Source organism: Heterocephalus glaber, unplaced genomic scaffold (genome assembly GCF_053883595.1).
Source record: "Heterocephalus glaber isolate CG9 unplaced genomic scaffold, H.glaber_assembly_v1.0 deba00001593, whole genome shotgun sequence".
In the NCBI taxonomy this organism is placed as follows: Eukaryota; Metazoa; Chordata; class Mammalia; order Rodentia; family Bathyergidae; genus Heterocephalus; species Heterocephalus glaber.
In genome coordinates this window covers 1,585,136-1,610,267 of record NW_028258368.1, presented here as the reverse complement: position 1 = coordinate 1,610,267, position 25,132 = coordinate 1,585,136, and the positions used below count along the sequence as shown (strand labels likewise).

The following is a 25,132-nucleotide window of genomic DNA, read 5'->3' as shown; positions in this document are numbered from 1 at the left end:
TTACCTAATTTTTAAAATATTGTAGTTTTTGGGCCAGTGAGATATTTTCAAACATTTTCTTTTCAGTTGTTTTCTTCTGGCTGAGTATGTAGCTCAGTCACAGAATATGTACTTAGCATGCACAGGCTTTAAAAAATTCTTTTCTTATTGTCAGCAACATGCCCCTCTTCCCCAGTGCTTTTTTTCTTTTTTTCCAGGACATTTATTCTTTCAGTATATATTTTAGTTCCAGCTGTGTATCAGACCTAATTTAGGACTGGAATTATGAAGTGACAGATGACAGAATTACTCTTCTCTTGAGTCCGTGGGCCTAATCCTGTCTGTATTCTGTTCTGCAAAAAATGTTATACTGAAATACAGCCACACTTGGTTCTCTATTTTATATGACTCTTGTTTTTTGTTGTGGTGTTGCATTAGATAGCATATGGCTCACAAAGCATGTAATACTTGATATAAAAAAGTTTGCTAAACCTTGTTCTTATGTAGTGGTGAACCAGTGACACGTGTTACTTGTTTTTAAGACAAAAGATCTTAATGTATGAGTTTTTTCTAAACTAAAACTTCAGTATTCAGGTTTAATTACAGTGTTGGCATTTTTATAAATTAAGTGGGTTTTGGGTTACAGTTTGTGCACTCATCTCTAAAAGGTTCGCCATCACTGCTGTAGTGGAAAGACATAAATAATAAAAACCATAAATGATATAGCATAACTGTTGATAAGTCATATGAAGAAAAAGCAAGGAAAGGAGATGAGTGGTATGTGTGTGGAGGTGTTACAGTTCTTAAGTGTTTGAAGGTTTGTTCGAGAGTGATGTTTGAAGGGATAATACATGCAGCCATCAGGGGAAAGAACATTTGATTCAGAGTAAATCAGAAGGGCCAAAAAATAGAGACTGGTATAACTAGGGAAAAGTGAGTGAGGAATGAATTGTAGACAAAGGGAGAGACATACAGCGGGGCAAAGTCTTACTCATCTTACTCTACTTTGAATGAGATGGAAGATCATTGGAGGATCTCCGAGAGCCTGTTTGTTCTATTTTTACTTAGCTATATTGTCAGGAGAGTTTTTCTGTATTGGGATAGTACTTTGTTGGTTTTCCTTTGTGCCTTGTGATAAAATATAAAATAAGGTTGGTTTCTCTTATATCAGTCTTTGAAATGTTTTCATTATCTCTCTTCTGTTTTCTTTAGACTGAAAGTTTTAGTGTCTTTCATTTGTCTCATGTATCATACTACTTCTTAGTATCATAACTGATTTATCTGGGCAAAAATTTAGGGTGGCACCAAAGTTATGGTTATTTCTTAAAGATTTGCTAAGGTAGACGAAAGATTTAGATGTGATATAAATATATACATAGGAAAAAACAAAAAGTTGCACCTATCCCAAGGATAATCAATAACAAATATTTTGTTTAGAATGGGAAACTGTGAAGAGCTCAGAACCCATTAAAGAGACGGTCCAGACTACCCAGAGTCCAACTCTAGTTGAAAAGGAAGCAGTGGTCACAACCCAGGCAGAAGTTTTCCCTCCACCTGTTGCCATGTTGCAGGTTAGTTTAGTGTCTTTCATAAATGTATTATTTTACATTTCTGTGTTTACTCGTGTATTTACTTTATAAAAACTTGAAAGAAATTATCTGATTTAGAATAGATACTTGTCAGTAGTGTTAGGTAAATAATACTTTGTTTAAATATCGTTTTTAGTCAAAAATTTACTAGGACTGTGGTGTCATTTTGCTAAACACAAAATTTAAAATAAAAATTATTGCTTCCTTAAACTTGCATGGCTGTTTTCTTTAGATTCATATTTTCCTGAAAAATCAAATTGATAGAACAATAAGTACTTCGATGAGTTTAGTCAAACATTTTTGAAAAAAACAGTATTTTTAGAAATGGTATCATTCGTGATTATATTTATTTAATGAACATATATTTTGTTGAGTTCTGGCTGTGAGACATGCACTACTTCAGGTACCTTGAATTAGGGACCTATCAGTGGGGGAAAATACATGTTCTTATGGAGTTTTCATTTTCAGTAGGGGAGACAGAAAATGTAAAAATAAAAGTGAGATCCTGTGGAAGAACAAAGGTACTGTAAGATTGAATAGAGTTGTATGGTTAGATGCATACATGGTCAGGGTGGATCTAATTGATAATGTGACATTTGAGTGACAACTTAAAGATGCTGGGGGAATTAACTATGTAGATATCTGAAAAAGAGCATTTCAGGCAGAAGGAACAACTAGTGCAAAGTCCCTTTGTCAGGAACATGTTTGGTGTGTCCCAAGAATGGTGGAATTCTTAAGTGGCTACATATGTTACAGCCAGTAAAAGTCAGGTTAGTTGGAGAAAAACATGTTTGAGGACTCCGTTTTTCATTCTGAATGAGATGAGCCATTGAAAAAGTATTTTAAACAGAGAAATGACTTGATCTGAATTGAATTTTAAGGGATTGCATTAGCTATTTTGAGAATAGGCTATAAGTCAACACTGATAAAAGCCAGGAGACCAATTAAACAATTGTGATACAGTTGAAGGATAACAATGGCTTAGAGTAGACTGCTAGTCGTGGAAGCATTGAGACTTGTTCAGATATTAGGTATATTTCGAAGATATAACCAGTGGAACGGAACTTCTAGTAGTATTGAATTTGGAGTTGTGAGAAAAAGCAAAGGGAAAGTTTGTTCTAAGGAATTGGAAAGATAGTGTTTGTTATTTTGTACATGTAAAGTATGAAATGTCTCTTAGATAGTAAAGATAGATGTTGAACAGGGACAGTTGATAATAATGGAAAATTTAGGAGAGAGGTAAAGCTATGTACCAATACATTTTGGGGACTTTTTATACCTAGGATGAGTAAAAGATTTAAGCTGGGATTAGAAAATCAATTTATGAGAAATTCAAACTGTTCTAAAGCTTTTATTGACATGTTTCCTAATAGTAATTTAATACAGGTTTTATTAAATTTAGTGGAGATGGCAGTTGAAAATTGAGTCTGATATTCAGTGTTTGGGTAGGTACCCATCCCTTTATATTATTTGAATGTAAAGATTCCACCACATCCAAGTACATTATCTGTTGCCTCGCTTTTACCATATACAGCTTTACTCACAAATGTAGAAAGTGGGAAGGAACTTAGTATATTGATATTTTCTAGTTTCAGTATAATTTACCTTTAGTTGTCCTAAGATGTAATCATTGCAGGTGAATAAACTGATTAGTGGACTTTTTTTTTTTATCCCCAAAAGATTCCAGTAGCACCAGCGGTACCTACAGTTAGTTTAGTTCCACCAGCCTTTCCTGTGTCAATGCCGGTTCCTCCTCCTGGCTTCAGTCCAATCCCTCCACCTCCTTTTCTTCGAGCAAGTTTTAACCCTTCACAACCACCTCCTGGTAAGGAATTTTGTCTTATTATTTGAACACTACTTAGGATGTCATTAAAGTTCTTTTTCCAGGTTTAAATGCTGTAGAGCAGTAGTTCTCAGACCTTAGCATACATCAGAACCACTGAGAGGGCTTGTTAAAACACAGATTGCACTGCGCAAGTGCAGGGACCCGAGTTCAATCTCCAGTACCAAAGGAAAAAACCACACAGATTGCAGAATGTCGTCCTCTAGTGTTTTGTTCTATTAGATCTGTGTTGGGACCAAGAGATTGCATTTTTAATATGTCCTCAAAATGCAGATTGCTGGAAGAATCACTAATAGAAAAAAATTAATCATTTTAAAATATCTGAAAATCATGATTTTTCCTGCCAGGCTTGTTGGTGCATGCCTGTAATCCCAATACGTGGGAGGCTGAGGCAAGAGGATTACTGCAAGTTTGAGGCCAGCCTGAGCTACATAGCGAGACCCTGTCTTAAAAAACAAACAAAAAAAATCATTACATTTACTATAAAATTTATGTTGAAGGGGCTGGGGATTTAGCTCTGGTTCCGCCGCCTGCCTCACAAGCGCAAGAACCCAAGTTTGATACCTGGTGCCAAAAAAAAAAACTTATGTTGAAGTTTTAATATGGAAATTCTCTATAATTATCACCCTTCTGTCAGAAAGTTGGCATTGATTTGTGTACGTTCTCCGAAAATTCAGTAGATTCCAGTATATTAGAAATTATAGTATATTTTTAAGTGCCAATTGAATTTGGTATACTTTTTTTTATTTAATTGATTTTAAAAAGTTCCCCAAGTCATTGTTTCTAGATTGAAAATTATAAATTACTTAACACACATTTTAACAGTTACATATATATAATTGCTTACATAGTTTAGAGATAGAGCTTTTAGTACTTGGCCATGGGAGCTTAGAAGAATGAGGAAGAGATACTAGGGATCATGATACACATACTGCTTCTCCAAATTAAGAAAAAATGTGTAGCTTTATGATTTGTGTATTAAAAGACGTACTTTGTTTCTGTAATTTCTTAGCCATTGGAGAAAGTTTTAAAAACTTGTCAACAATAGGGCCAGCGATGTAGCTCAGTGGGGCCTCGCCTGGCCGGCAAGTGCAAGGTCTGGAGTTCAATTCCCGGTGCTGGAAAAACAAACAAAAATTGCCAACAAGAGTAAAACGTAAATTCATCATCATAGTATAATTGTAACTTGTCAGAGTACCATTTAAAAATTTTGATTTAATAACGTAATTTGAAATTGACAGATTTTTAATAAGAATTTTCTTTTTATATTTTAAGTATTGAAATACTCGTATTGAATATTTTCTGTATTTGTGATTTGAAGGTTAAAATTTATTTCAAAAAATATGTAATTAGTAATTATACGACATGGCTTTATAAGGTCATTTTTCATTTGTTTTTAAAATTACATATCTTTATTTTTAATCACTTTTCTAATTGAGTTTAATAGTACTGTACATTTTTAAAATGCACAGATTTATAGTTTGATTATTTGATTTCTAAAACTATAAAAACTCCACTATTAAATTGAAGATTTCTTAACCAGTATTCAAAGCATATGGTATTATCCAAAGTCAGTAAAAATATTTTGATCTAGTAAGTAGTATATGTATCAAAAAAATTCAATGATATGTTTGACAGATGACCTTATTGCATGTAGTGTGATCAGTATGCTCAACTGAAATATGTTCAACTTTCCCCATGCAGTCATTGTTCTAACATAAACAGACTACCTGGCTTTAATTTATAACAACATAGAACACACTACAGAAATGAATGAGTAAATAAATAGAACATGCTTATAATGAGATTCTCTCTGCTTTAGCTTACTAGGGATCAAATAAAGTAAGGTATGTAAAAGTCATTTTAAAAATAGAAAATACACAACTATGAGGGCATAGTAATAAAAGACTAATAAGAATGCAGAATTTCACTGAGTGTGGTAGCGCACATCTGTAGTCCTAGCTACTACTGATGAGGTTGAGGCAAAATGATAGCTTCAGCCCAGGAGCACAAGGCCAGCCCAGGCAATTTGAGACCTCATCTCCAAAAACAGGGTGGAATTTCATTTGTGGTTATTGAATTCTTTGATTTAAAGCATGTAACTTTTCTTGTGCCATTTTATTTTTTTGGTCTTTTCCCCCCCGTGTAGGTTTCATGCCACCGCCAGTTCCTCCACCGGTTGTACCACCCCCTGCAATTCCACCAGTAGTACCAACATGTGAGTTTTCTGTATAAAGAATTTTCTTTATTCCCAGCAGTGCTAGTGTATTGGTTCTTATTCCTGTGAATTATTTTGATTATGAAAGTTTTTAAACAAATGAATTTATGAGGTGATTTCTAAAAATTAACCATATCATAGGATAGTCCTTACTCATATTTGCCTTGTTGTCTCAGAATGTCTTTATAATGATTTTTAGTCAAAATTCAAAGAAGACCTTCCCATATTTTTTCATTTTGCTTTATGAAATGTCTTTATTTAGAGCAGTCCTGCCCAAATTCCTCTTGCATTTCATAGTTCTTCATGGCTTGTTGAAGAAACAGCTCAGTCTGTGTGCGGGGTATCACATAATGGATTTGGATTTTTGCTTCTTTGTGGTATTGACTTTGTTCCTTTCTTTGGATTCCATGTAAAGTGGAAGTTAGCACCAAAGACTCCTAGATCTTGGTGTAACTTCCTCACAATAATAGTTCATAAGCAAAATACCTTTCACTTAATATTATATCATATCACATAAGAAATCAGTATCTTCTTGTCCCATTTTTGTTTGTAAAATAAACTACTTTTTAGAGATGTTTTAGGTTCACAGTGAAATTGAGCAGAAAATACAGAAATTTCCAATATTGTCCCTGTGAATGCAAAGCATCTTTCATTACCAATATTGCACCAAAGTGGTAAAGTTAAAATTGATCGACCTACACTGATACATTACTCAAAATTCACTTTTGCTCTTCCACTTTTAATGGTATTGATATAATCAGAGAATTTAGGTAGTGGAACTTAGTCATTTAAAAATGTTTCCCTTCAAAGTTTTCTATGGTAGTTTCATCCATTGATGATTGTTGGCTGTATCTAGTTGTCCTGAGTTGCCAAGTGGTTATCTTTCTAAATCCATAATTCTCTGCATAGCTCTAGAATTTTTTTTAATAAATAAAATTTTTCTTTTATCAACAAATGTCACTTAAGTTACTGTGAAGTGTATTCCTATAGGAAGATAGCATAGGTGATGCCAAATCTTAGAGCTTTCAGTGATAACCAGTCTGCTGCAGCATACATGCCATAGGCTCGCCACCGTTGGTATAGGTACTTAAATCTTTCCTTTGTCATTTTTCAGTCATTAATTAGTATTAATGGGTGACTCCAGTGATATGCAGTGACTGGAAATGGGGAAAGGATTTCTTTTTTTTTTTTTTTTTTCCTCCATCTCCTCTTTTCCTTGGGCCCTATCTTCTCTTTTTTTTGTTATTTCTTTAATATGTAAGGATTAATAAATTTTTACTTCCAGTCGTATTTGTTGTTCTTGTTGAAGTTCACATTTTTTCCATCTTTGGACAGTGCTTCTTTATTTTTTATTAGTTTTTGAGGGCCTGTTAGTTTTTTCTTTGGGGAGGGGCTCAGTTTGCACCTTACTAATCTTTTATACTTTCCTGTTCTAGTCTTAGAATCAGCCATTTCTCTAAATGGGATATTTAGAAACCATAATCCAAGTACAAGATTCTCATTTTGTTCTTGGGATTTCATTGAGTCAGCAAATTTTCAAAAAAGAGTAATGACTACGTATTTTCATTCTCCTATAATATAGAATTACATACAGTAGTTTGAAAGCAGTTAAAACCAAGGTTACTGTCAGCAAGACTTCTGAATGAAACTATTTGTCCTCAGAATATATATTTGGTGCAAATATATAATTAGGATGCTCCTATGCAAGGTCACCTTAAATCATAATTTTCTTTTTGTAGTTGTGGAATCAGTTTCATGTGTGACTTTCAAAAAGAAAACATTTTAATGTATGACGTATTCCAGACTACCTGGGTTTGTTTTTGTTTTTGTTTATTTGGTATCAGGGATCGAACTTGGGACCTTGCCTTGCACTTGTGAGGCAGACAATGGCACCACTCAGCTAAATTCCCAGCCCGAGACTACCTGGTTTTGACATCTATATTTTCCTTACTATAACATACATTTCAAGAGAAATGCAAAAACTCAGTGTAAATAATTACAGATATTTCACTTTTGTTTTATTCTGTTGAACATTTCAGAAATATTAAATATATTTTTACTCATTTCCATTTTTTACTTTTTATCTGTAGTAATTCTCCAGCTTTCAAACAAACTTTCAATAATTAGGCAAGCCTACTTCAAAAAATTAGACTTGAAGAAGCCCTGATAAAGAGAATATACCTGATAGGTAGATTTTAGCTTTTGATACTCTAGTTGTTTTTCTTATATTCTTTTTTTTTCTTTGTATTTTAAAATGCTTTCCTTTTAGTGTCTAGGTGGCAATAGAATCCTTTCTTTTTGATATTGTTGGTTAGTTAGGAATAATTATTTCTGAAAATTAGAGAAAATATTCAGAAGTCATTTCTGACTTCGTTGTCTAAAGAGTCTCATGCTGTACCCTGCCTGTCAATTATCCCTAGTTAGTTAAGTTTTGCAAAATCTGAGATCACATAATAGAGGAATAAATACTGGTGTTCTATAGATTGCTTGCACTGTTTCATTTAATTTCATTTCATAACTCTTGCTCATGATTTCAGTGGTATTTTGGGGTTTTTTGTTTTTTTTTTGGTACCGGGGATCGAACTCAGGTCCTTGCACTTGCTCAGCAGGTGGCGAAACCACTGAGCTAAATCCCCAGCCCAAGACTTCAGTGGTTTTATCCCTACCTTAAATCTCTGTTGTGCTAACAATTTGTATAGGTAGTTCAAGAGTTAAATATGAGGAAAAAGCATTTTGTAAAATCTTCAAGTATGATTTTAACAGTATCCTAAGTGACATAAATTGGACTAAAAATTACAGTTGTATATTTTATATTTCTATAGTTCTGCTTTTTAACATATAAATGACATAGGTACTTAGTGATTTTTCTCCTGATTCTTTAGTATAGAATGCTTATAACTTTATATTTCTAGTTTACCTATTCTGATTTGAATTTCTAACCTTACTTGACAAAAGATTGTGAATGTAAGGACTCTGTTATATTGTAATTTCAATGAGATTAGTTGGATTTTCAGTCTGATACCTAGTTGTCAGTATGTACTAATTGTTTATATATTTTTTAGATTATTCACTTAACTGGGCTGACCTCTTTAGAAAATTAATTTTTTATAATACGAGAATTTGCTTCTTCAGGACTGGTTCTTTTATTAATCACTCTAGGTGATTATTTAAGTGAATATTTCTTAAAATTGTTGGGTTTTCCTGTTCTTCAAAAGCAAGGCTTTCTAAGTATAAGTTAGCTGCTTCATGATAAGTCACTGGTCATTTTGAGCATTAGTTATCATATAATATGGTTAGTAATGCAGATATGCCACTAAATAAAATATTTAAAAAGCCAATAAACTTAGTACATGAATTGATGAATTAAATCTGAAAAACACTTTTCTCCTCTCTAAAACAGCTTTAGTGCAACCACCATTGTCCATGACTCCAGAAACTGTGAAAGATGTTGGATTTGGCAGCCTTGTTTTACCAAGTGGTTCTGTTGCCAGTGGTCTTGCTACTGCCACTCTACCAGCTGGAAATGTTTTTAATCCTCCAGCTAAAGCAGAGCCTGAAGAAAAAGTACCTCATCTTATAGAACACCAGATTTCTTCTGGTGAAAATACCAGATCAGGTAAAAACTAAATGAAACAAAATCCCTGAAAATGCATACACATTTCTTTTCTAGTTTTGGTGTTCAATTCTGGGGTGGCATGCATTTGTAACCAATTCGGTGCACAAATGCTGGCATATTCTAATCATTTAACAAAAATCACTGTGTCCTACAAATTACATTTTTATGTTTTGTTTTGTTTTTGGTACTAGGGATTGAACTTGAGACCTGGCGCTTGGGAGGCAGGTGGCAGAACCACTGAGCTAAATCCCCGGCCCCAAATTACATTCTTAAATAATGACGTTCTATTCAGAATAACATAGATTTAAACATCTTTCCATTAACTGTCCCCTTCCTGGGGTGGGGAGGGGGGTCCTCACCCCTTTTCTGGCTTATTGGGACTGCTGAAATGTATTGCCATCAAAGTGTAAGAGTGTCCAAAATCTGTATAATTTATAAGATAAAAATCAGTTAGCTTCACCATCTGCCTTGCAAATGGAAGGACCCAAGTTCAATCCCCGGTACCAAAAAACAAAAAATAACAACAAAAATCAGCTAGTATGTTCAGTCATGTTGGCGCGCATGCCTATAGTCTCAGTACTCTGGGAGATTGAGGCAGGAGGATCACAAGTTTCAGTCTAGCCTGGACAACTTATAGAGAGACCTTGTCTGAAATTTAAAAATGGACAAGGGAGGGCTGAGGATTTAGCTCAGTGGTGCCACTGGCTGCCTTGCAAGCACAAGGTCCCGAGTTTGATCCCTGATACCCCCCCCCAATGGGCAGGGGATGTAGCGCAGTGCAAAAGCCTTGGTTTCAATCCCCAATACCATCCCCCCAAAAGGTTATAGGTTTGAATAACTTAATATGAACTTTTTTGTCTATCAGGTATCATCCAGCTACTGCTGGAAGATAAATATGGTATTTGAAAGCATTAAGTCCTTTTTTTATGGCCCCACTATATAGGTATCTGTTATAAATTACACTTTTAGGGCTGGGGATTTACCTCAGTGGTTCTACCACCTGCCTCAAAAGTGCAAAGTCCAAAAAAAAAATTACACTTTTAAGTCTTTTGTTAAAGTGTGGCTTCCTTTTTTATTTTTTATTTTTATTTTTTGGTACCAGGGATCGAACTTGGGACCTTGCGCTTTTGAGGCAGGCGGCAGAACAGCTGAGCTAAATGCCTGGCCCGTGACTTTTTTTTTAAAAAGAGACTTCATGTAAGGTTATTTTACGTTACAGCCCCATTTAAGTTTTTTAATCTTTAAGTTTCATTCTATATGATGTTAATATTTTTATCTAACATCTAGTGTAGTTTGGTTCAATAAGTATCTGGTTAATTCTAAGTTAATTACTAGAAATTATAGCTTTAGTAATTTATAATGTAGTTTCTTCTTCATACCAGACTAGCTTACTTTGCATTATTTCTTCCCTTTCCATTTTAGTGATTGCAAATGATATTTCAAGTAACGCTGCAATTTTAGGAGGACAGCCACCTAATGTGACAAGTAATTCTGGAATTCTGGGAGTCCAAAGACCAAATGTATCAAGTAATTCTGAAATACTTGCTGTCCGGCCATCTAATGTTTCCAGTAGTACTGGGATTATTGGAGCCCAACCACCAAATATCATAAATAACTCTGGAATTTTGGGAATACAGCCACCAACCGTGTCAAGTAATTCTGGACTTTTGGGAGTGCTACCCCCAAATATCCCTAATGCTTCTGGACTTGTAGGAATACAGCCACCAAATGTTACAAATACTTCTGGACTTTTGGGAACACAGCCACCAGCTGGACCTCAAAACTTACCCCCTTTAAATATCCCCAGTCAAAGGATGCCTGCAATGCCAATGTTGGATATTCGTCCAGGACTAATACCACAGGCACCTGGACCAAGGTTCCCTTTAATACAGCCTGGAATTCCACCTCAGCGGGGAATCCCTCCCCCATCAGTACTTGATTCAGCTCTTCATCCACCACCTCGTGGACCTTTTCCTCCAGGAGATATTTTCAGTCAGCCAGAAAGACCTTTTCTAGCTCCTGGAAGACAAAGTATAGACAATGTTTCTAACCCAGAAAAAAGGATACCACTTGGGAATGATAACATTCAACAGGAGGGAGATAGAGATTACCGGTTTCCTCTCATAGAAACCAGGGATACCATTCCTAGACCTCCCCCTGTGGATGTTAGGGAAGTGGTTGGGCGGCCTATAGATCCAAGAGAAGGTCCTGGAAGGCCTCCATTAGATGGTAGGGATCATTTTGGAAGACCACCTGTAGACATAAGAGAAAATCTTGTGAGGCCAGGTATAGATCACCTTGGTCGGAGAGACCACTTTGGCCTTACTCCAGAGAAGCCCTGGGGGCATAGAGGAGATTTTGATGAGAGAGAACACCGGGTTCTACCTGTTTATGGTGGTCCAAAAGGCTTACATGAAGAAAGAGGTAGATTTCGGGCTGCAAACTATCGATTTGATCCTAGAAGTGGTCCTTGGAACAGAGGATTTGGACAAGAAGTTCACAGAGATTTTGATGACCGCAGAAGACCCTGGGAGAGGCAGAGGGATAGGGATGACAGAGATTTGGATTTCTGCAGAGAAATGAATGGAAATCGTCTTGGACGAGATAGAATTCAAAACACTTGGGTCCCCCCTCCTCATGCCCGGGTTTTTAATTATTTTGAAGGGGCTACTTCTCAACGAAAAAATGATAATGTGCCTCAGGTTAATGGTGAAAATGCAGAGAGACATGCTCAGCCACCGCCTTTACCAGTACAGAATGATCCTGAACTTTATGAAAAACTGACATCTTCAAGTGAGATAAACAAGGAGAAGAGTGACACAGTTGCTGATATAAAAAGTGAACCAGTGGTGGTAGAAAGCACAGAAACTGAAGGGACATAATCATCACTCAGTAGGTAAAAGATACCTTTTGTAAAGTTGTCATCTCTCTGTAATAGATTAATGGCTAACTGGACCATAGTTCTTCACTTTTGTCTGCCAGAATTAAGTTAATCTGATGTTCATGTTCACCTTTCTCTTAAAATAATTGTATAACTGACTTGTATAGACATTGTTCTTAATATGAACATGGTAGGTAAACTTTTTTTTATTTTTCTGATAAAATATAAATGTTGCCCCCAGATTCTTTTAATGTCAAGGAAATGAATAACAGCTTGTCAGAGACTTCCTATGGAAGAAAGAATTTTTAGATACTATCATTAGGTTGGATATGGTAATAGATATATTTCAAGATAGCAAGTGATGGTATATCTTATCCATATCTCTAGGCTGCTGCAGAATTTTAAGGTAATAGACAAAGCTGTGATATTTTATGCAAAGACTGGCTCTAGATACTTGAGGAGCATAATACAGAGATTTTAAAAAGTGATTTTGTAAAATCTACACCATGGTCTCTGTTACTCCAAAGTAAGTGTGTGTGATTTGTTCCTCATGCTGCAGTGAGTAAAAAAGAAAAAAGAAAACAACGTAAATATTAAAGTACGTTTCAATGTTGGGTGAATTTTGTTTTTAGATGCCAATAAAACTTACTTGTTTGATAACAGTGTTCTAGGAATTGTATTTTTTTAACCTACAAATTCTTAAAACCATGAATCATTAGCTGCAAAAGTTTCCTATTACTCTTAAAACAACAATGAAGAAGTATGTGGTGGAAAGGCATGTACTTTGATATAAAAATCATGCAGTCTCAAGTATGTATGCAATATCCATGTATGTTTATTGTGTGAATCACTTTTTTTTCTATTTCTCTGTATGTCTATCTCCATGCATATACAGAGAAAAACAGAAAGTTTAAAAATCAGGTAATAAAATATTCTTTAAAACCTCATAGAAAATTGGAGACATTTGGCAAATTAACATTGTTCATACTGTAGTTACAGCTCTTAGTCTTGATGAAGGTAAATAAGAAATATAAAGAAAAACATTGTCAGGGTAGCAGTTCCTTTTTAATATAAAGCATGATTTCAGATTTAGCATGGAACCAAACTTCACATAAACGCTTGGATTGCTTTGTTTCACATTATATTTGATTTTTTGCAGAGATAGTTCTAGCACTAACAAGCATAGTAATTCACATGCCTGGTGTGAATTTCTTTGTTGCCCAAAATGTATACTGGTGTTGATGGACTTAAAGATACTGATTTGCAAAGATACTGATTTGTGTACCAGGAACAAAATGTCCATCAAGTATTTCATAGGCTCTGGGAAACAATCCTTAAGTAACCTTCAAGGTAAACCAAGTAGGAGAAAAACTGGGGGTTGATTTCCTGTTTGTTTTTGCTTTTAAGCTTCATTTATTTGCTGCTTGTTTTCTTTTGGATTTTCCATATACAGTAGATACATAAAACCATTGGTATTTTTTCGTTTCTAATGGAAGGCTTCATTGGTTCTGTGAATACTCATTTTCTTTCCTTTGCATTTCTGACAGTTCATTTGCTCTATGAAATTCCTAAGCTGTATTTGTCAATCCTCCAGCAGGGATAGAGCACACCATCCATGTAAACTTGGATTGATTTTGCTTACCTCTGATGATCTAAAGAGCTGCAAGAACTTTAAGGTTTCTGACCAAAAATAAAGTCTTTTCTTACAAGGCCAGAATAGACATAGTACAGTATTTTATTTGGAAAAACAGGAGAGAGTTGAAATGTTTAAATGGTATTTGTTTCTAAGGTAACGCAGTAATTTGAGTTGGTTTCAGATCTTAGGGGAATGAGGAAGAACTGCAATATTGGTACAAGGTTTTAATGTTCAGCAAAGATTAGCTTTCTCCTTAATGAAGTAATATTAAATGGATTCTTTCTCTAACTTTAGTTGCATTTACCATGATTAAAATTTAAGTGACATTCACTTGAGTTAAGTAACAATAAGAAATGTGAGACATATTAGTGATTTTTGACCCCAAGCTTTTCATCACTGTTAGACTTTCATGTAGGTACTTGAAAACAAATAAGTACAGGTATTGGACTGGTTTGAAAGTTTGGAGATGAAAGCTACAGTACTGTGTCTTTAAAACCCATCTTGGAAATGTGTGTAATATTCTTTTTAAGGTAGCTAGAAAGAAATTATGTGCTTGTTCTTACTTTGTCCTGGTTTTGCTAAAAATTTAAATGAAAGGAGATTATTCGTCCTCATTTTAAATTTCAAAAACTGATATTTACATTCACTTTTGTTTTAAATGCTGGAGAGAAAAATTGTTTTACTTTGATAGGACTGGACCTATCACACTTTTGATAATTTTGATCATGGTTTTGTCACTAGAATAATAGTTTGAAACTGCTTCAATACAATGGTTTGATGTGCAGCAGGCAGAAACTACATTGGATACTGAATTACATGGTGGAGTTTGATTTGGTTTGGTTTGGTTTGGTGCTGGGGATTGAGCCCAGGGCTTCGTGAATGCCCTCTTATCTCTGAGCTACATCCCCAACCTAACATAGCATATAATGTGTGGTGTGTTACAGTGGTAAGACTTTCTGCAGTATTAGTTGGCCCAATCATTAGTTTTTACATTTCTTTCTCAATCTCTAACCATTTTGTTAAACATCAGTTTCTGGTTTTAAGCACAAATATATATACTGGTACTTGATCGTTACCGTTGGATAGAAACTTACTTTATAGCAAAGTACCCTTTATCTGCAATGTATTACAGGTAGACTGCTCTATTCTAATTGTAATTTAATACATGGGGTAGATAAATATTTTGAAAGTGTTGGAAGATAGAAAAATAGCATGAAATTATTCATTTAAAACTCTGGAAGTAACTTCATGTAATATTTCATTGATAAAAATCTATTCATTGTTTATTTCATTCTTACCAAAGCAGTTCCTCTTGTCCTGCGAATTTAGTTGTTTCATTAATTTGCCATTTGTCACTCATCTAAGAGGTTATACTTTATGAAGCTACACAAAAAAGGTAACCTTTTTAAATTTGCAGCTTTTTATGAACACCATTTTATTGGATGTCATTAATTGTAAGACACACTGAACACATACATAAACCGCTTCCAGTAAGACATGGTAGTGATTTAAAACACCCTAACTCAGAGGTATTAAAATGTAAAAACTCATAGAATTGAAGAAATCATTGATTCATTATTGAAGTAGACATTCTATTCAGTGAAAATGTAAGACTATTACTGTAATTTGAGTAAATTTCCTACCTGTGTAAATGTTCATACACGTGTACACATGTAAGAGATGTAGGGAGTATTTTCATGTTTGTCTTCACTGTATTTTTTCAGATGGGCACAGCCTTTAATGAACAAGGAAATTTTATATTCAATTAATAATTTTGTTAAATGTTATGTGCCTTCATATTAGTAGACTACCTACTGGATGCTATATTAAAAAGTCTTAATACCTTTTAACTTTCAAAGAAAATTAACATTTTTCTCTTTAAAATAATTATTTACATAATTCAGAATAGGAGAACAAATGTCTTTATATTCATTTTTAAGATAGGCAAAATAAAGCCCACTAAATTATTTTAAGTATTCAGATGCTGCAGTGTGGGAGAGAATTATCAATATTTCCTTCATTAATTCATGTTTTGATTTTTATATGACATCTTTTAAACTGTAAGTTGTAGGCATTAAAATTTTTATTTTTCACTTCTGAAGAGTAAAACTGGTTTTTGTAGATTTTAATAGAGCTTTAAAACAAGATGTTTTGATCCAACAAAATTTTTTGAAGCTAGAAATTAAAATTAACAACCTCAATTACTTTCGCTGGGGAGAAGAGTACTTTAAGTAGAGACACATGCATACTGAAAGCAGTTTTGAATCTTTGGTTCTCAGCCAGGAAATGTATAACTGAATCACTTGTGGAACTCTTTGAAAATTGTAGGGGCATTGATGGTCAAAACAGACTAATACAGAATATTCTGTGGTAATACACATATATAGATTATATGCATATAACCATCCTAGTTACACATATATATGTATGTATGTTATATATATATAGCTATTTTAGATATTAAAATTAGCAAATTTCTTATACAGTATATTTAAGCTTCTTAATATTTAAAAAACTAAAATATTTATATAGAACTATTTTTAGTGTCACAGCAAAGCAATACAGTTAATTGTGACAACTGCTTATGGAAAATGATTGAAAAGTAGAGGTCAGCTATAGATAATTCAAATGTTAATCTAAAAATGAACTATTACAACAAGAAAAAGAAGGAAGCTTCAGGTAATTTTGTAAATCCCCCACCCCACCCCCACCCGTCCCGGTTCAGGGCCTTCACACTGAACTACATCCCCAGCCCTAGTTTTATTGTTTATTATGAGACATAGTCTCACTAAATTACTAAGTTGCTAAATTGCCCAGACTAGGAATTTGGGATCCTTTTGCCTCAGTTTCCCAGAATGTTGAGATTAACCATGCCAGGCTGGCTCTAGGGTATATTTTTTATTCAAGTGGACCTTTTAAAATAGATTACCTCAAAGAAAAATTTACTTGATATTTTGTAATTAAATATATTGATTATAGAATAAACCTCTTTGGAACAAAATTGCATTCAGTGATTAGAAAGAATGTTATTAGGACTACTTAGATGTGGATTACACTTGCATAATTAAAACAAATCAGTGGTTTCTTTGGGTGGGAGCTTTACTCTGACATTTTTCTGTCCCTACAGTTAATTCCTTCTTTTTTCAACAGGTTCTTCATCCTGTGTGTACAGTTGGAATTATTCTGCCTTGCCATTCTAAAATTATGCAAGGGAGAGAAATGTGCTAATAAGCTAATTTAGTATTGTATAGAAGATGTTAGTCACTTCAGATAGTAAAATGAGGGACTTTTGTACAGAGCCCGAGAGACGGCTTAATGAGCATACATAGTTAGCTGTCCCTTGGTATCCATGGGGGATTGGTCCCAGGATGATGCCCTTAAGTACCAAAATATGTGGATACTTGGCTTTTACATGAAATAGAATAGTATTTGCACATATCACATGTACTTTAAATCATCTCTAGATTATTAAAAATTCCTAGTATTAATGTACAGGTTTGTTATTATACTGCATTGTTTAAGGAATAATAAGGAAGAAGAAGAATACACATGCTTTTTTCCCCAAATGTTGGTTAAATCCACAGATACAGAAGCAAAATACGGAGGGCTGACTATTGTAGCACTTGTTTGTCCTGTGTCTCTTCTACCCTCCATCTATCTCCATTTTATTTTTCTACCTTTCCCTGAATAGACTCCAAATCATTACCATAGCCTTCCAGGTTTCTTTTTCACCAGGCCTTCTGGGCAAGGACTATTGAATTCATTTGCACTGAAAGTAATTTTATATCCCTTTACTGACTTCTCAGGTCATTTACAGCATTTAAATACCTTACGTTTAAGAAATAGGTTTTCTGGGGCCAGGGATTTAGCTCAGTGGTTCTGGCACCCGCCTTGCAAGCACAAGGTCCTGAGTTCAATCCCCAGCACCAAAAAAATAATAATAAGTTTTCTGTTCTGTAAATGACCAGTTGAAGAAAAATAAGAACAGTATCTTTGGACAACTTCCTGAGCCTCGAAGCATTATTTCTTAATAGCTAATTTGTGGGGTTATAGTTTTTATTAAAGATAATAGTACCTAATATTTAATACTTACATAAAACAGGACCTGAGATAATTCTATTACTTCCACATCTTCACGACTGTCTTATGAGATAGTTATTTTGATACCTATTTTGTTTGAGAGAAAGCTATATCACATGCTTCATTACCTTCCTCAGATCTCTTAACATGAATATTTGAGTAAAGATTAAAACCCTATTGTGCCACATTCAGAAGTTAGTTTGTACAACCTCATAAAATGTCATATAGTAGATGTTCACGAAATTTGAGTTCCTTTTCTCTTACAAAAGGAAAATACATACACAGAAAAACATCTCAACCAGGCTTTTCCATCTTCATAAATTATAGCTGCAGTTAACCACTGCAGTTCTGTTTTCATTACAAGTGTACATGGTACCTTCTTTTCCTGTAGCTAAATAGTTACTTTAGAGTCTGTTTTCATGATTTGTTGAGATTATACCATGGCATAATAGTTTTGACTTTGCCAGTAAATTTCAGAGACAGACCTGTCACACTGATGTTGAACAAGGATTTTCTTTTTTTCTTTACAGTGCTATTGGGATTGAACTCATTGCTTTGTACTTGCCAGGCAGGTGCTCTATCTCTGAGGTACATCCCCTGCCCAGTAAGTTTTCTTTTGAAAACATTTTTTCTCAACAAATTAAAATTTCAAAACCCCTTCACCCGGGGCTGGGGATTTAGCTCAGTGGTGCCTTACAAGTACAAGGTCCTGAGTTCGATCCCCGGTATCAAAAAAAAAAAACCCTTCACCCTTGGAATTCTTTTGTAAAGCAAAGCCAATGACTGCTTATAAATTTGCATTTTAGAATATGTTTATGATAACTCCTTTATAAAACAGCATTTATATGTAACCAGAACTTAATGTCCTGTTTGCTTGTATATAAAAAAGCTATTTTAGAAATACTCCATTGGCTTGAATTAAACAAAATGTGTAAAGTTATCTTTACACATAGTAGGTATTCAAAACTAGTGCTTATTCACCACTTGAATTCATATGAAGAGTTTAGAGGTCATTATCCTTAGTGGTGATGGATGATATAGTTATTTTGCCTTATTAAAATACATAACTTGATTCTACGTTTTCTTCATGTCAAGTCACTCAGCTTGGATTCATGTAATGCCTTTTGTGGGGCAGGCCTTTGAAACCTTTTTCCAGAGTCCTTCAACCAGTGACAGCATTGTGACCATATTCCTGACTAATACACTCCTCAGAGTATATGCTCATCAAATCTGTGAGATAAATACATTTCTAATCTTGGCAAAGGTAATTACAGTGGTTCCTCAGTTCACAAACTTAATTCTTCCCACGATTCTAGTTGCAAACCAAATTGGATGAGAACCAAATCAAATACAGTGGTTAGGTTCAATGTTTACCTTATGGGGAAATTTGATTCAGTTCTTGTCCAATTCTGTTTGTGGCCAGAATTGTGGAAAGAATTAAGTTTGTGAACCAAGGTACCACTGTATTAGCTCGGCATGGTTGCACACACATGTAATTTGCAAAGTCAAGAGGATTCCAAGTTTGAAGTCAGCTGGGCAATTTAGTGAGAGCCTGACTCCAAAATATCAAATAATAAATAATAAAAAAGACTGGGACGATAATCCAGGGTGAAGGCCAAGTTCAATCCTCAGTAGCATCCAAAAGGTAATAAGCTTTTATGATTATTACATGCAGTAAAATTCTTCACATTTAAATATTTTTTATAACAAGAGTGTGCTTATTACTGAGCTAGGGTTTAGTTTATATGTTAGCAAGGGTCTTTATAAAGTGAGAAGACCTATTACTCTGAAAGTGTAGAGGATAACTGCAGTTTAAGAATAGACCATTTTTCTTATGAGGATTAAAATTGCTTTGAGCTCTATAGATAGGGGAGGGTAGAATTTTTTATATTACTGTAGTCAGACCAAGGGAAAGGACTTATATATTCCTGTGTGGCAAAGCCATCAAGTGCCCTAAGACAGTAATCTTTCAAAAATGTACTTAATCATATTTTAATTATAGTGCTCTTTCTGAATACTATTGCTTTCTGAATTACTAGCTCTGCAGTTCATGACTCATGTTAAAATGCATTTTTGTTAACAGGAAGAGAAGGGAGTAGGGAGAAACAGGTTGAACTTTTATGTGGCAGACACTCTACATAATTTTATTTTCAGAAATATCCTTTTTGGCAGGCTTTTTTATCACTTCTTCACAAATGACCCAAACTCAAGAGTTCTCCATGGTCACGCAGGTCTTGATTTGTGCAAGTGTTCTCACACAGGTTTGCTGGCTTCAATGCTATGCTTTAAAGCATGATCATTTTTGAAAGGTAGATGTTAACATACGCTATCTGTAAATTAGCTTCCTCGAGCTGCTGCAGCAACATACAAAAATTGGGTAGCATAAAACAACAGAAATTTTCTCAGTTCCAGAGGCTAGAAATCTGAAAAGATGGTTTCAGCAGAGCTGTGCTCTCTTTGAAAGGTCTGAGAAGAATTTTTCCTTGCCTGTTCGAGATTTCTGGCAGGTCTCAACAGTCTTTAAATTCTTGACTTGCAGATCAATTACTTCAGTTACCTGCCTCCATAAAAATATCAGTTATATTGGGCTAGGAACCCACACCCTACTTAACTAATTTACATCTGCAATAACTCTAGTTTCAATTAAGGTGCTTGCTAGGGTACTAGGAGCTAGGACTTAAACATTTTGAGAAAATGAAATTCAACCTACAGTAGCCATAGCCTATGACTAAATTGTGTAACTATTTTAAGATCTGAGTAAACACTAGAACATCTTAAAACAGTGGAAGTAGTAGGCACATTTTAGACTAACAAAATACATCTTTATAAAGCTCCATTTTAAAATTAGCTTGGACGTCACATCAAATTTAAATCCCTAAAATGTGGATTATAAATCAAACAAATATCACCGCCTACCTTTTAAGATAAATTTGTGGTGCCTACACTCCTTTTTCTTTGTTCTTACACTAAAGGAATTTACAAAGAAAATCTAGTAATATTAGTATTGTCCAGTGTTATATAGAAAAGAATCTACTGTAATATGAATTATTCTTCCATTAAAAAATGGTGTCAGAGTTTCAGATGGGCTCGGAGTTTAGCTCAGTGGCACTGCACCTACCTGGCAAGTGCAAGGTCCTGAGTTCGATTCCTAGTACCAAAAAAAAATACACATAAAAAATGTATGGATAGGAATATGTTACATATTTATCTTGGGGCTGGAAATTTAGCTCAGTGGTGCTGTACCTGCTTCGCAAGTGGTAGAGCACTTGCCTAACATGTGAAAGGCCCAAAGTTCAATGCCTAGGACCAAAAAAACCCAGTAAAACAATGCTCACTTTCAATGGTGGAGATTTTTTGGACTTCATTAAATATAGCCATCCTGAAAGTGTACAGTATATGTCTTTTCACTTCTTTTCTGTATGTAATGTTTTTAAAAAGAACTGACATTATGAGCATTTTTTGTTTTGTCTGCTTGTTAAAATTTTCCATCTATTATGATCTGACCGTCATGCTGCCATTTCAGTTTTTTTATTACATATAACAGATGGGTTTTCTATTTACCATATAACCAGTTTGTTTAGTTTTTATTTCATATAACCTTAATACCATACTCTTTTTAAAAATAGAATTAGCAGGCCAGGGATTTAGCTCAGTGGTTCCGCCGCCTGCCTCACAAGTGCAAGGACCAGAATTTGATCCCCGGTACCAAAAAATAAAAAAATAAAAATAGAATTAGCCACCAAAATCTTTATTTGATCAAATAAAAATACAGGTTTATATATGACTAAAATTCAAGTTTAATGAGTTCATATGGATCCTTTCTAAATAGGTGTCTTTTAATAGCAATCCCTATAACTTGTACAGAAATTTGAATTGAGAATTCTCAAGCACGAAAGCACTTAAAATACTGCTTTGCACATAGTACTATAAGGTATTTGCTATGGCTAAAACAGATTTAGGGGACATTGAAGTCAGATGTATATTAATTGCAAATGGAGCAATGTTGGATGTTTGAGTCAGAGGGAACATGCAGTATAATTTTGGGAGTTTAGTAGATTTTTTTTTAGATTTCTTTACCTACAAAGGCTCAATTCTTTGAGCTTCACTTGTGTAGCTGGTCCTCGGTACCTATCTAATTTATTAGGTTGGTGGCAGATGTCCTCTGTCCCAAGTGGTGCCCTCTAGGGAGATGATGGTGCCTAATTTTAGGAAGAGCCACGAGAAGGCTTCCTTTAGCTAATTGTCTGTCTCCTTATAGTAACAATTTAGTGGGTAAAAAATGGTATTACTGATTTTTTTTTATTCAGTGAAATAGGAAGTCAAGTTTTGCAAGTAGACTTTTACCATGGGACTTGAAAAGGGCCAATTTCTTCTGAAGTAAAGAAAAAGATTTGGACTTTTCTCATAAATATATTCATGCTAAAAGAAAGTTGACTTCTCCATGTGATATTGAGAATCTGAAAAGCAATTTAGAACCAATTAATTCTAGAGAAAGTCTCAAAATTTGAGACCTCAAAAAGATATATTTTGGGGGAAATTATTTAACTACTGTAGATAGCCAAATCTTTCAAATATGGAACATAGAGCCTTTACACCATGTGTGTTGTAGTTACACTGTGTGTGTTGTAGTTCTGAAATCTAGTCACTCATAATCACCCGTTAAGGAAAATGTTACAGGGATATTGGCCCCGTTGGAAGTCCATAAGTCCACACCAGTGATAGTTACCTGCGTACCTGTAGTCATTTAACTTATCAGAGCCTAAAAAAAAAAGTTCAACACTTTGTGTTTAGTCAAGTCCTTCCTGGTAGTTTTGTTTCTCCTTTAAACTGTTTAGACAGTTCTCTATTCCACCCTGCCTCCCCCTTAATCTAAATATGTCCAGATAGTAACAGTTCAGCTTTTTTTTGCGGTACCAGGGATCGAACTGAGGACCTTGGGCTTGTGAGGCAGGCAGCAGAACCACTGCGCTAAATCCCTGGCCCTTCAGCATTTTTTTAAAGGGAGCACTTTCTATTTTTTTCTTGGCTATTTACATTTTTAGTTTGACATTTTGAAATTCTAATCTAATAAAGTCCTTAATTAGAGATGTATGTACATCCACACACATAAACATGTATTTATCAGATACTTCTGCCTTGGATAAGTCTGGTAGATCTTTTGATCATTTTGTGATAGTACTTTGAATATTCTCACAGGTATTAAACCAATACCACTGTCTTCTCTTTTCTGCTGAAATCTCGTATCTGTTTATGAAACACACTAGATTTAGAACTTTGAAGTCTGGTACTTTCTTATCAGGGCCAACTCAGTCTTCATTAGAAAAATGATTCCTTTAAATGCTCCTGTAACTAGGTAGAAATTACTCAGTGTAGAGGAGGAGAGCAAGCAAGAGAATTGCTCGTAATTTTCAAAACAGTACTATTACTAATAGCTTACTTACAAAAGCATTAATTTTAAATCATTTTTGAGTCATTGATTCATCTTCTGATTTATTATACTTATCAGTTCTCTTTAAAATCACTGTCCAGTGTTTTAATAGCATCAGGACCATGGTACATGTCATGGAATTGCCTCATCTTCTGGACAGAGCTGTAGCAATGAATGAGAGCAATGTAGCAATTTGCTACATTCAAATCTTTCCACGTTTTTCCAGGTAGACACTATAAGCCACAATTTTAGCATTGAACCTGGAATCTTCAGGCCTGGTTCTAGAACGTTTTATCACGTAAAATAGTGTGATTCGCTTAACAGTTTCAGTATACTCCTCTTAATTGCTGTGTACAAGAATGTGCCTAGTACTGGCCTCTGACCATTTTATAGTCTGTGTTCAAGCAACAAGAACCCATTTTTCTTAATGTTGTATTATGGATATACTCTAGAATATTATAGTTTATTAAGCACTATATGAAGCTTTTTGCCCAACCAGTGACCACAAAAGTATACATTGCAGTGAGTCAGTGTGTATGTAGGATTCATTCATGAGAGTTCATGCATGAAATACAAAGCAAATTTCTTGGAGTTATTAAAAAAACTTGTTAACTGTAGGCATTTACCTGGTTTGGAGATTTAACTCAGGAATAAAAGCTCTTGGATGCTCCTGCTAGAATGTCTGTTGTACGCCCTAGGGCTCTTTTTAGTACTACAATTTATCTTAGTAAATGAGAATTAATAGCACTCTCAATGCATTTGTGCCACTATAATTATTTTTGTACCCTTCTGCTTTCTAAACACAATGTGATTTGTTGTTGTTGTTTTTGTTGTTTTGAGACAGAGTTTCACTATGTAGTTCAGGCTGGCCTTGAACTCATTATGTAGCCCAGGGTGGTCTCCAACTCACAGTGATCCTCCTTCCTGACCACCCAAGCCCTGGAATTACAAATGTGTGCCACCACACCTGGCCAACACAATAAATATGGTTAAAAAAAACCCCAACAAAACACTGGGGATTTATTTCCCCAACTGTTGAGCTGTTGATAACCTGTATCTTATCTTCTGGCTTTCCCAAATCCTCATGATCTCAAGCTTTCATTGGTAATTAAGAATCTCTGAAGGCCCAGGGGAGGAATTCGCATACTTTAGAGTGCATTTTTTCCTATAACTTGTACAATACAAAGAACCTGAAGCCAGGGAAAATTTAGTATTGTAATACCCAGAAATACTGGAATTGATTATCTTTCTAGGCTACAACACTAATTTTTTACCTACAGCAGTGGAAAAACTGGAAGATACAGCAGCATTTCTCTCCCTCTCCCAAGAGACACATATACCTTAACCCTTAGCTGTAGCAGATACCATGATATTCCAGTATCCTCTTCTGCTATGCCCAAGTCTTTCCATGTTTCTCCAAGTACAGTTTAGCATTAGCTCTGGAATGTTCATCCTTGGTCCTAGAACATTTTACCATGTGAAATAGTATGATTTGCTTAACATTTATTTTAGTGTCCTCTTAGTTTCCTGTATATAGTTTTTAGTTCTTAAAGTGATATTACATGAACTATAATACTACTTTGTATAAGTAAACACCATGCAAGTATCATTCTGTCCTTTCCTTCGCTTGCCTTAAGATCCAGAATCAAATAATTTAATCATTCAAGTGTTTGTGTTCCTGAGTTCTTTGAAGTATTTTAAAGTAAAACTAGCAATATAGTCAACATTTATTACCTCTTGATTTTACAGATATCACAATGCCCTAAGTATTACTCTGACCATAATTTCACCTCTTTATGGGGAAAGGGATCCTTAATGGCGATGTTAAATGTAATAATTACATCTTTTGCCATTTATTTTAG

The 25,132-nt window shown here is 34.7% G+C and overlaps 1 protein-coding gene across 12 annotated transcripts in view; it reads left to right on the top strand.

Annotated features, from left to right (window-relative positions):
• Scaf8 (SR-related CTD associated factor 8) overlaps positions 1-25,132 on the top strand; it is a 208,939-nt gene that overhangs the window by 78,225 nt on the left and 105,582 nt on the right. For 10 of the 12 annotated variants that reach the window (XR_015444072.1, XR_015444071.1, XR_015444070.1 and 7 more), the window contains 5 exons: positions 1,417-1,550; positions 3,249-3,393; positions 5,561-5,629; positions 9,030-9,245; positions 10,668-12,141. Coding sequence is in view for 9 of the 12 variants with exons in the window: in XM_087193545.1 (XP_087049671.1) it covers positions 1,417-1,550; positions 3,249-3,393; positions 5,561-5,629; positions 9,030-9,245; positions 10,668-12,127 (2,024 nt within the window). In the remaining 3 variants the exon portion in view is untranslated. Of the gene's footprint in view, positions 1-1,416; positions 1,551-3,248; positions 3,394-5,560; positions 5,630-9,029; positions 9,246-10,667; positions 12,787-25,132 lie in introns of those variants that run through there. The other 2 variants (XM_021237940.2, XM_087193546.1) reach the window with 1 other exon arrangement.